Genomic DNA, 12,898 nt, shown 5'->3' with positions numbered 1-12,898 from the left:
ATAACTGAACACAAGAAAAGAGGAAAGAGGGCAACATTCAACAGGGCTTTTAATCCAAACATCCATGCTTGGACATGGCTTTTCTCACAGATGTTGTTAAATGTTTCTCTACCTTTACCTGGTATCTGAGGCTAAATTGTATGTGGTGGGTTGAAAATCCACCCCCCAACATTAAGTTTGCCAGACCTGCCCAGTTGGAAGCAAATGGGAGCTGGATTTACAGGGAAAACTACACTCTACGATGGAATGCAAAGGGTATGTACAAAATAGCCAGGCTGTACAGTATGCACAGGCATTTACAATTCACAAACAGCACAAGAACCTTCCTGGTCAAAAGACCAGGGGAAGCTACCAGCTTCTCTTTCCCTGCCTACCCAGATCCCCCTGGACAGAAAGGGAGGAAGGAGCAGAGCAAGTTGCCGTTAGACTTAACCAGAACAGCACAGCCGAGGCCAAGCGGAAGCAGGTTAGATTCTCTCCAGAGCGACGAAGTGAGAAGAGGAGATGAGAAGAGGGAACTGTTTTGGTAGAGCCACTCCTGTGGTAGGTATCTCTCCAATGGAATTGTCATTTCCCTTTTCACACCCAGTAGTGATTTATTTACATTTTACTACTTTCCTGCTCAAGGTCTGCGAAACATCTCAAGGGCATAGCCTAGGATGACCACACTGCAGCACCCAGCGACCCATGCCCAGCAATGCTCATTCTGTGTTTTTCAGACACCTGCTACCGAAAGGATTTGCAGTTTGGGGTTTGTTCTGAAGCTTGTTTGGGGCTCTCCTGGTTTAACACAAGGGTTAATGCATCCCTGTGTAACCTTTAGCCTGCTCTCCCAACACAGAAGGGAGGGAAAAGTAGCGCACACAACTTGGGGGTGAGATAAAGAGATAAGGCAAGAGTTTAATATTGCATAAGATGTCATAATCACAATGCATAATTACCACGGCTTAGCCTGCTGGCAGGAACAAAACACAGTGAAATGCAGAATGTGAAATGCAGGGAAGGAAAAAACCAGTATAAAACAGAAAGCCAAACCCAGCAGCTACCTGACTCACACTCCTCTCACTGCCATCCCTGTGGAAAAGAGCCAGCATCCCCAAAACAGGGACCCACAAGCAGCAACTGGAACAGGAAGCCTCTCATATTACAATCTGAACTCCAAGCCCCATCATACTTTGCTCCAGTCAGCACTTTCATTTTTGAAGCTGGCATGAAGCCACCCTTGTGAAGTGGCTCTCAGCCACTGATCTAGTGTGAGGTGTCCCTGCCCAGGGCAGGGGGTCGGTCCCTTCAAACCCTAACGATTCTGTGACTGCAGCATGGTGTGAATAACAGCTGCAGGTTCAACTCGACCCATGGCAGGGCTGCTCAATGAGAAGCTTCAGTGACATAGCTCTTGGGAAAATGCTTTAATGACCATGGTGGTGTGTTAGGTTGATATTTGCACTTGATGATCTTAAAGGTTTCATCCAACCAAAACAATTCTACCATCCTATGATTCCAAAATAGCTCCCCATCTGCTGTGCTTGTGCCTGTCACAGTAGAGTGAAACAGATTAGACACAAAAATAATCCCAGTGCTAGGAGCAGAGTAACCAACACTAAAACATGTCTTCAATCCACTCTTTATAAATACATGTAAAAGTACATGTCACACACGTAACTTTCAAGCCATGGCTTCATGATACTACAGACCTGAAATTTGATTAGGCAAAGTCAACCTTTAGGTGAACTACTGAAGCAAGACACTGAGGTATGTGCACACTTGTTTTCAGCTTAAAGGCTCAATCCTCGAGAGTGATACTGATTTGACACAAACATTATGGGAAATGCCTTGGGAAATTACCCTTAAAGATGCTTTTGTTGCACATCTACAGAAGCATGTATGTGTTTCATAACCCACAAACCTTTCTATAGCATGGTACTGGCACAGGTTGCCCAGGGAGGTGATAGAAGCCTCATGCCTGGAGGTTTTTCAGGCCAGGCTGGATGTGGCTGTGAGCAAGCTGCTGTAGTGTGAGGTGTCCCTGGCCATGGCAGGGGGGTTGGAACTGGCTGAGCCTTGAGGTCCCTTCCAGCCCTGACAGTTCTGTGATTCTATGACTTATAAAGATCTTTTTAAGAAATACAGTTCTCCCTTATAAAAGTGTTAAAATAAAGATCAGTCCACCCATTAGTAGAACAGAAGTAGTATTTGGTAATGATTTTGATCCCTGGTCAAATGAGAATTTGGTCACAGAACTTCTTTCCTCTATTGTTGCAGCCAGTGTCCTACTGGGTGCATTCAGAGTGCATGGGGTTGAAAATGCTTTCTAGCTGACCAACTGCATGCTGTGAAGAGCAAAACAATCACACATTCTATGTGTGCCAAGAACAACATCCTGACATGCTGGCACCCTTGGATTGGAACATGCTGCAGAAGCCACCTCCTTGACACACTGGCACCTCTTAGTGGGAAAAGATTTTAGCTTATAGCTGTGGTTGAGTGTTATTGGTTTAGTGATTGATAAGAAAGAGAATTTCAGCAGCTACTCAGAGCAATACTGGAGGCTGGGGGGTTAGGGCTTCTCTAGGGACATCTACTTCTGTTAGTTAGCTGCTTCGTCTGTTAAGGGCTTCTGGGACTTCTGTTAAGGGCATTCTGAAACTCTGCAATGCTGGGAATTCTACAAGGCTGTAATAAAGAAGAGAGGTTTCTGAGATTCCCTGCATTTCTGCTTGCAGCAGTGGCAGGGTTCATGCCCCTACATTCACCACCCAAGGCACCTCGCTACCAGGGCTCCTACCGCCACAACAGCACCCGGAGCTGGGGGAGCCACAGTCTACTCGCTTGTCAAAAGAAACAAAGGCAATCACCAGGCTGCAGCTGCTCTGAAGTCCACCTGTCCTAGCACCCTGTCTCTCCCTGGTTTCCAGTGTCAAAAGGGACAGAGATGGGCTTTGGAGGCATCCTGCCAGATCTTTTGTTTTCCTCTCACTTTGCAGCATCCTCAGCAGCAACTGACTGAGCTTCAAACTCTACATTTCCCTTCTGGAACCAGCATGATAAAATGCAGTGATTCTGTCTGGTTTTGCCAACCACAGAAGTCTGAGTCCTTTTGAAGCTTGCCAAATTCCTGGCTTCAGCAATGTAGTGCAGCACAGAACTCCTGTGCCTGATTTCTGCAAAACCCAAATCACTGACATTTATCTGGTTTTTAATCTCATTCCATATGCCTTTGTTCTCCTATTAGAGGACAGAGGGAAATAAGGATCCAGACTATTTGCTACAAATAAGGAAAGAAAAACAAACATTCACTTCATTTTCTAAAGGAACCAAGCCCTGTGACTTCAAATGAGAATTCCTCCAGCTCCTTTTTTTTATTCATTTCCATCTCTCCTCTCCCAATTCCACCTATTTCTCCAATACTCTTTGAAATAGAGTGGACAGCACTCCACAGAGGTTGATGGGCAAGCCTTGTTCTCATTCACATGCCAGAAAAATCCACTGTCCTTAACATCACAGGTATGCCTTTGCTCAGCACCAGTCAGTAAAGAATAGGCTTTTCCCCTTCAAAGCAAGAAGTTTTCAGCAGACTGTGCATTGTTAAAGACCAGTCCTGTTAGTAAATACATGTATCTTTCCAGCAGCCAGCAATTCTGCATCAGTGTGGGGGAGATGAACTCAATGACAAAATTTCCATCAAATTCAACAGAACAAGTTCAGAGGCAATGCAAGACAGAAGTTGCTGCTGGGAGCCTGGGAAAAACAAGCAGTGACTGCAAAAGCCAGATTTCAGCAAGGCACTCTGAGCAGAGGTTTGCTTCAGCACACTTGGCCCTGTCAGTAATTGTGGCATTCCTCATTCTCACTCTTACTGTCAGCAAAGAATGGTTTTTGAAAGCATCCTTGTTACAGTCTCACAGTATAACTAAGGTTGGAAGAGACCTCGAGGATCATCGAGTCCAACCTGTCACCACAGACCTCATGACTAGACCATGGCACCAAGTGCCACATCCAATCCCCTCTTGAACACCTTGTTGCTTTTGCATAGAATCACAGAGAATGATGAGGTTTTGCAGTTTATATACAGACTACTTAGAATCATAGCATTGTCAAGGTTGGAAGGGACCCCAGGGATCAGCCAGTTCCAACCCCTCTGCCATGGGCAGGGACACCTCACACTACAGCAGGTTGCTCACAGCCACCTCCAGCCTGGCCTTAGAAACCTTCAGGCATGAGGCTTCCACCACCTCCCTGGGCAACCTGTGCCAGTGTCTCATCACCCTCACGGGGAAGAACTTCTTCCTAACATCTAATCTGAATCTCCCCATTTCTAGTTATGCCCCAGTCCTATCACTCCCTGACACCCTAAAAGGTCCCTCCCCAGCTTTCTTGTAGGCCTCTTCAGGTACTGGAAGGCCACAATAAGGTCTCTTCAGAGCCTTCTTTTCTCCAGACTGAACAGCCCTGACTCTCTCCATCTGCCTGCAGCCCTCTGAAGCACCCTGTACAAAGGCAGCATACTGTGTTCTTACAGAAGAATGGACTCTTAAAAGCTTGTTGCCAATCAGTGCTGCTGCTGAACATCCTAGAAACAAGCAACAAGCTTTGTTTCCATCACTGATATGCTTGCAGTCTTTAAATAATTACAATTAGTAGAACCATATAAAGGAGTGCACACAGCTCTGCTGAGAGCTGAGCTCCTCTACAGGAGACACTTAGAGGTTCTCTCCTTTAAAGCAACATGATCTGTTCAAATTGCCTCAACTCCCAGTAAGAGAATGTGAAGCCCAGAAATATTTTGGCTCATTTTGGCCCAGGGATTTCTAATTAGTGTTTGTAATGCCTTTGCTCAACTTCTCTATTTGCCTTTCTTTCTGATACTAAAGACATGGATTTGTTGGGTTTGTTTCATTCTGCTGTTTAAGGTTTCAGGGCTGTTTGCTTGGTTTGGGGTTGGGTTTTTTTGGAGGGAGAAGGGTGGGTTTGGGTTTTGTTTGGTTGGTTTGGTTTGTTTTTCCTCTGGGGTTTGTTGGTTGCTTTTTGGTGTGTGTGGGTTTGTTTTGTTATGTTGTTGCTTTTGGTTGGTTTGGAGTGGTTTGGGTTTTGTTAGCAAAAGCTGTGTCACATCCAAAAGATTATTTCTCCTCTCTGGCACCCAAGTGTAAGAACTGTGTGGTTCAAAGCCCTGCTAAGATTTGTGGGCATAAATGTCAACTACAATAGTCAAACCTTTTAACATATTTAGTACTTCACTGCTGATAGTTTTTTTTCCACTCTGTGGAATCAATTCCATAACTTGAGGTGCCACTTATTAAAAAGCCAGGACACAGTAAAGAGCCTGCTTCCATCCTCACCTCCTTTACAGAAACACAGTGATTTCACTCCTCACAGCACACTCAAGTTCAATCAACGTTGTGGCTCTTGCTCTGTGTAGGCACTAATCATTCACAAGTCTTTGGACTCTCTTGCTCACTTTGTAGGTCATTCCTGTAGGCATTCCTATGCAATCTTCTCAGATATGACGCATAAAGCTCATTCCTGGCATGAGCTGATATGGAATGGGATGTGGAGAATTTTAGCCTACAGAGAAGCTTAATTCCAGGGAACAAGAACAACAAGAACATACTCCTGTGATACAGGTCAAGAGAAACTTGCTTAAGCCTAAGAGCATGGGTTTAGTATTGCTCTAAAATCAGCACCATTAATGTGACTGAGTTCAGACGTTCGTGGCAGCCACATGCATGGCCACCTCTGTTTCAGGTTCTGCTATGTTCTCCAATAATTTCCTGTGACAATAAGATCCACAGACAAATTATATGTCTGAAAGACACAGAGTATCCTTTATGACTCCCATATTGTTCACCATTGACTTCAATAGACTGTATCTCTTTGTTCTTCTGTAGTGAGAAAAAGACATTTCTAATTTTCTTTTACACAAGGTATTCAGTGCAGCATGAAGCTAACAGGGAAATAAATGACTGAAGTATTTCATCCTCACTGTGCTCTCCCAGACAGTAAACTTGTCTGCCTACTAGAAGAATCAGAGAAAAATGAACATGCAAAGCTCAAACTTATGAGCTCTGAGCAAGAGGCTTAAGAGAGAACATGAGAAAAATAGTAGAAGCATTAAAAACCAGTCCCCTCTTCAACAGTGGTATGTCAATCATAGAATCAGAGAACAGTCCAGGCCAGAAGGCACCTCCAAAGCTCATCCAGTCTGACCTCCCTGCACTCAGCAGGGACATCCCCAACTGGATCAGCCTGCCCAGGGCCTCCTCCAGCCTCACCTTGAATATCTCTAGGGAAGGAGCTTCAACTACCTCCCTGGCCAGCCTGTTCATGCTCCACCACCCTCACAGGAAAGAACTTGTTCCTAACATCCAATCTAAATCTGCTCTGCTCTAGTATGAAGCCATTGCCCCTCGTCCTGTCCCTGCAGGCCTTTGCAAACAGTCTCTCTCCACCCTTCCTGTAACCCCCTTCAGGTACTGGCAGGCTGCTATCAGGTCTCCCTAGAGCTTCTCCATGCTGAGCACCCCCAGCTCCCTCAGCCTGTCCTCATAGCAGAGCTGCTCCACCCCCCTGATCATTTTCATGGCCCTCCTCTGGACCCTCTCCATCAGGTCCCTGTCCCTCCTATATTGAGGGCTCCAGACCTGTACACAGTACTCCAGGTGAGGTCTCAGCAGAGCAAAGTGGCAGAATCACCTCTCTGGATCTGCTGGCAATGCTGCTTTGGATGCAGCCCAGGCTGTGATTTGCCTTCTGTGCTGCAAGCTCACCCTGCCTGCTCATGTCCAGCTTCTCATCCATCAGCACCCCCAAGTCCTTTTCTATCCCCTCCTCCCCCAGTCTGTACTGACAGTGAGGATTGTTCCAGCCCAGGTTCAGAACCTGCACTTGCTCTTGTTGAACCTCATGAGGTTCACCTGGGCACCACCTCTGCAGCCTGTCCAGGTCCCTCTGGATGCCATCCTGTCCCTCTGGTGTATGGACAGCACCACTCAGCTTGGGGTCATCTGCACACTGCTGATGGTGAACTTGATCCTACTGTCTATAGCACTGATACAAATATTAAAGAGCACAGGTCCCAGTACAGACTCTCCCAGGCTTGGAAATCAGAAAAATCACAAGATCAAAAGTCAGAAGGCAAATACAAAACTAACAGATCTGAGAAGCCCAAGGTCACAGTTCTTTTGTAGGATGCTACTTCAATGAGGACTGCAGCCTCTTCATTTGTTCTGATGTTTAATGGAAACAACACTGTACTGCAGCAAAAATATGCTTACACTGCAGTGCTTCATTCTGCAGTACCAGGAGACCCTCATCTTTACACCATTCATACACATCAGTTACAGGTGAAAAGACATCAACTCTGTGTGACCAGCTTTGAGGAGCTGAAAACTGGAGCAGAGAGGCCCATGCTGCCAATACAACTCGTTTGGAGAAGTTGGGGGCTTGTTTTTGTTTTGTCTTCCCAACAGTGAGACAGTTTATAAAACACACTGTTCTGACACAGTTAGCTTCCTTTTTCCAAGTCACAACTCTGTAAAGACTTGAGGAAAGCCACCAGACTTCTGTGATTAGCCCAGGGCACGAGAGCACAGTTAGTTCTTACTTGCTGACAGGGGGATTAGATGGAAAAAGGCAACCCAGGTGAGTGCAATACCAAATGAGGTGTCCTAATGGAGTGTGATGACATTCAGAATGGGTTTTCTAAAAGTTTCATACATCTTTTAACAAACCTGGGTGACAAATGTACAGTTAAATCTAGCTCTGCTCCAGCACACACCAATTCACACAGCAAATCTGATTCTGAGTACACAAAACCTGCACACCTCCATAGCTCTACCTGCTCAGTTCACTGGCAATTAAAATCAACTGCTTGCTGCTACCTTCAAAATACTGAGCAAGTGCAGAAAGCCCATGCAGGACTGCTGAAAGAGAATCACAGTGTCACAGTACACTAGAGGTTGGAAGGGACCCCCAGAGATCATTAGGTCCAATCCCCCTCCCAGGGCAGTCTGCACAGGCAGGCATCCAGGTGGGGTTGGAAAGTCTCCAGAGAAGGAGACTCCACAACCTCTCTGGGCAGCCTGCTCCAGGGCTCTGCCATCCTCACTGTAAAGAAGTTTCTCCTCATATTGAGGTGAAACCTTCTATGTTCCAGCTTGTCCCTGGTGTTCCTTGGCTTATTACTGTGCACCACCCAAAGAAGTTTGGCCCCCTCCACTTGACACCCACCCCTCAGCTATTGATAGACATTGACCAGATCCCCTTTCAGCCTTCTCTTCTCCAGACTAAACAGCCCCAGGACTCTCAGTCTCTCTTCACAGGGGAGATGCTCAAGTCCCCTAAGCATCCTCATGGCTCTCCCTTGGACTCTCTCCAGCAGGTCTGTGTCTCTCTTGAACTGGGCAGCCCAGAACTGGACAGAGTGTTGCAGGTGTGGTCTCATCAGAGCAGAGGGGAAGAACCACCCTAGCCCTGCTGGCCACACTTTTGTTGATGCACCTCAGGATCCCATTGGCTCTCTTGGCTACAAGGACACATTACTGGCTGAGCCCACTGCAAGCCCTTTGCTTGTGTATTTGTTCAGAATACAGCCACTTTTATGTAGGTTCCCATAATGGCAGCTCTAGACTGATCACTTGTCCTACAAAATGCTAACAAGAATAGAACACCTCGCAGCGCTGATCCCAGCTAACATCTTCTGCTCTCTCTCATGAGAAGCAGTTTGGCTTTACCTTTAATACTGTTACAGTTTGAAGGGGGAACTTTAGCCTAGCTACTGACTGCAAAGACTGAAAGTAAAATAAGTTACTGTTGGATGTAGAAGAAAAATAATGCTAAGGTCTATAGAATTCATTGGCTGGCTAGTGGGATATACAGTAGTGGCAGAAACAGTTCTGTTTGTTTTTCCCCTTCTTCTGTCCCTTCTGCTTGCAACTGTGCTCTGTCTGTCTCTTTTGGAGCCTTGCCAGGGTTTCTGTTGTGACTATTGTGTGAGGTAAGGGGAAGGAGGGAGGGAGGGGGGGAGGAGGTGAACAGTGCCTCTGGATCTATCCAGGGTGGGTCTGAGGAGTTCCTGTGTTGTTTATAAATTGTAGTTCTCCAAATTCGTGGTGGGTAATTTCAACCCTCCACAAACACCACTGGGATTAACTATGGCAAGTGAATGCTGCCGGTGGGAGTTGGCTTTGTCTCCACTTAAAGAGATTTTTCCATGTCTGCTGCTTCTGGGGGATACAATGTTCAGAGTTTTGGAAAACTTATACTCTGTCAACTTCTGCAAGTCAAGCGAAGCACTAAAGAAAAGGAGAGTTAGCTGATCTCACAATGTATTTTTCCACACAGCTATTTTTGTGCATGTGGAAAAGCAATGGACAAAAATAACCCTTTGCTTTCTCAGAAATAAGGCTGGACCCTGAGGAGTGCAAAAGGGGTGTTTGCACAAACAGGAGTGCTCCAAACATACCACCAACCAACAGCACATCTGACGCAACACCATCCCCTTGGAGCTGTTGTAGAGATAACATCTAGAAGATTCAGAGTTTGTAAATTATCATTAATTACCTCATAACCTGCAAAATCAACTGGTGGGAAAAAACAAACATCAAACCCACTGTGATCTACTTAGTTTATTTCACAGCTGAAGTCTGGCAGCTGTGTTATATTCTCATTCTTCTTTAACAACTCACCGACTGCAAAGCACACATCAAGAGGCACCATTTAGAGTGTCCCTTACTGTGAAGGATTTCCTTGTAACTGCTGGCAAAATCCAAGTACACAGTCCTCTCCTGGGCAGAGTTTAATTTGTATTGCTTCTTTCCATTCTTTCAATCCAAGTAGAAGAGATGCCCAACAAGCAGATATGCCTCCCAAGCACAGGCTACAGAGAGAAGGCAGCTCTGGCTCACTGAATTCAGGTATCACAGAATATTAGGGGTTGGAAGGGACCTCCAGAGATCATCAAGCTCAACCTCTTCTTTCTGAATAGAGTGGAAAGCAGGATCCAAGCACTGCAAGCTCCAAGTAGAAAATCAACTTGAAGTAAGGGAAAGCCTGTTTATTAAAAACGTTTTAGCAGCTGTGACCAGTGTGTGTGGAAAGTCATGAGAGAGATTGCCCAGTGGCTCTGGTACTGTTTTCACACAGTTTTCCCATTGGAGCAAAGAATGATCAAGAGACTCATCATTGTGCAGAGGCTGGTGCTGGTTTCTTCTCACAGGTAATTAGTGACAGAATGAGAGGGAACAGCCTCAAGCTGCAACAGGGTAGGTTTAGACTGGACAGTAGGAAGATTTTTTTCATGGAAAGAGTGGTCAGGCACTGAAATGTGCTGCCCAGGGAGGTGGTTGAGTCACCAACCCTGGATGTGTTTAAAGGTCATTTTGATGTGGTGCCTGGGGTTATGGTTTAGGAGTAAACTTTGTAGAGTAGGGTTCTGGGTTGGACTTGGTGATCCTGAGAGTCTTTTCCAACCTGAATGTGTCTGTGATCCTGTGCCTGTGATCTCAGCAAGCACTCTTGCTGCAAACAACTAGTTTGCTAAAACCCAAGCTCTTAAACACATGCATTTCAGTGTTTTACTTCTGAGCCCTGCAGTTCCACCACATACAAAAAAATCCCCCAAACCAGAAAGAATCAAGAATATAGGACAATTTCAGCCTTTGTCTTCTTCAGTATTACATGTAAAGAGAAACTTTAATACATAAAATCACCTTTGATGATCCTATGAGGGTAAGGATGCACAGGCGACTACGTCATCTTACATGCCCTACAGGCATGCAGATGTTACAAACACCAAACCAGTCCAACAGACCTGTCCTCATCTAGATTGATGCCTTACTGCACATGCTTTTATCCTTGTAATGTTCTTATTTCACAGAATCACAGAATGGTCCAGGCCAGAAGAGACCTCCAAAGCTCATCCAGTCTGACCTCCCTGCAGTCAGCAGGGACATCCCCAGCTAGATCAGGCTGCCCAGGGCCTCCTCAGCCTCACCTTGAGTGTCTCCAGGGAAGGAGCCTCAACCACCTCCCTGGGCAGCCTGTTCCAGTGCTCCACCACCCTCATGGTAAAGAGCTCAATCTGCTCTGCTCTAGTTTGAAGCCATTGTCCCTGGTCCTGTCCCTACAGGCCTATGCAAACAGTCTCTATATGCTCACTGGCTCCACAGTTGTTGAAGCTTCCTAAAACCAGAATTGTGTAACAAAACCAAACCCCACACAACCAAAACCACCGAACCCTAAACCTCCCAGACAGCAGCGCTTCAGCATGGCACACCCTAGCTTTCCTTACGCTGCGAAACCACCCGAGATCAGCCTCCAGAGCCGACTGCGGCGGTTCGGCAGGGGCACACAGGGGTTTGTAAGCTGCTCTAAGCCGTCTCGTCCCTTCCGCGCCGGGCAGCAGCGCCGGGCAGCAGCGCGCCGGGCAGCAGCAGCGCCGGGCAGCAGCAGCGCCGGGCAGCAGCAGCAGCGCCGGGCAGCAGCAGCGCCGGGCAGCAGCAGCAGCGCCGGGCAGCAGCAGCGCCGGGCAGCAGCAGCAGCGCCGGGCAGCAGCAGCGCCGGGCAGCAGCAGCAGCGCCGGGCAGCAGCAGCAGCGCCGGGCAGCAGCAGCAGCGCCGGGCAGCAGCAGCGCCGGGCAGCAGCGCGCCGGGCAGCAGCGCCGGGCAGCAGCAGCGCCGCGCCCGGCCGGGGCAGCAGCCCCGCAGCTCTCGCGAGAGGCGGGCGCCGCGCGGGCGGTGACGCAGCCCCGCGGGCTCTTTAAGCGCCCCCCGGGAGCGCCAGCGCCCCCCAGCGCTGGCCGGCGGGGCGTGCAGAGGAGGCGCTTTGCGCGGGTAAGGGAGGACTCCCCGCGAGGAGAGCGGCCCCGCTGCAGCGGCGATGGTGTCCTCACATGCTGCTCCCGACACCCAGACTGAGCTCGAGGGAAGGCAAGCATCAGCTGCAGTGTGTGCTCAGCCGTGACAGCCGTGCAGGAGGGCAGCACAGAGCTCACCCGCGGCAGAGGTACCCAGGTAGAGGAGCTCGGAGTTGTGTTACCAAGCAGGCAAGAGCAGGTGAGCAGGCTGAGAAGCATCAGGGAGCGTGAGGCAGGGAGCGTGAGGCAGGGAGCGGTGCAGTCACACCCTGCTTTCCCCAGAGCAGACTCGACCATCAGTTGGAGCTCACAGAGAGTGAAAACAGGGCCCTGCAGGGTAAAGCAGAAGACTCCCCCGTGGCCTCCCGAACATCCCAGTTAGGGAGCTCTGGACCTGAGGGACAGTCAAACAATGACGAAGATGGAAGTGCTCCCAAGAACTAACAAAGGTAAGGCAGCTCGGAAAGCCAAAGCCTCTTTGGAATTCCACCTTGCAAGGGAAGTCAAGGACAACAGAAAGGGCTTCTTCAAATCCACTGCAGGAAAAACCAACACTAGAGGCAACACAGGCTCACTGCTGAAAGGGGTGGGTGCCTTGGTGACAGAGAGAGGAGTTTCTGAGGGCCACCTTTGTCTCCGTCTATAGTGCTGGAGACTGTCCTCAGGAGCCCCAGGCCCCTGAGGCCCCACAGGAAGTCAGGATAAAGGAGGAGTTTCTCTTGGTTGATGAGGACTGGGTTAGGGAGCAGTTAAGCAGCCTGGACATCCATAAATCCATGGGTCCTGAGCACCTGTGGGTGCCGAGGGAGCTGGTGGAGGTCATCGCTAGGCCACGCTCCATCGTCTTCGGTAAGGTGTGGGAAACAGGAGATGTGCCTGAGGACTGCAGGAAAGCCAATGTCACTCGTCTTCAAAAAGGGGAAGGAGGAGGACTCTCTAGGACCAGTCAGCCTCACCTCCATCTCTGGGAAGGTAATGCAACAACTTATCCTTGGGGCCATCTCAAGGACAAGAGGGTCATTAGGAACAGTCAACATGGCTTTA

General features: G+C 48.2%; 1 protein-coding gene across 1 annotated transcript in view; it reads right to left on the bottom strand.

The window, feature by feature from the left end:
* Nucleotides 1–12,695, bottom strand: part of LOC104299677 (ubiquitin-conjugating enzyme E2 E1) — a 34,314-nt gene extending 21,619 nt beyond the window's left edge. The window contains exons 1-2 of the mRNA XM_054161289.1: nt 12,646–12,695; nt 11,713–11,916 (exon numbers count right to left, since the gene is read on the bottom strand). Of these exons, the coding sequence (XP_054017264.1) occupies nt 11,713–11,916; nt 12,646–12,695 (254 nt within the window). The remainder of the gene's footprint in view (nt 1–11,712; nt 11,917–12,645) is intronic.
* Between the last annotated feature and the right edge of the window lie 203 nt (nt 12,696–12,898).

This window comes from Dryobates pubescens, chromosome 4 (genome assembly GCF_014839835.1).
Source record: "Dryobates pubescens isolate bDryPub1 chromosome 4, bDryPub1.pri, whole genome shotgun sequence".
Lineage (NCBI taxonomy): Eukaryota > Metazoa > Chordata > Aves > Piciformes > Picidae > Dryobates > Dryobates pubescens.
This window is presented reverse-complemented; position numbering and strand designations above follow the sequence as displayed.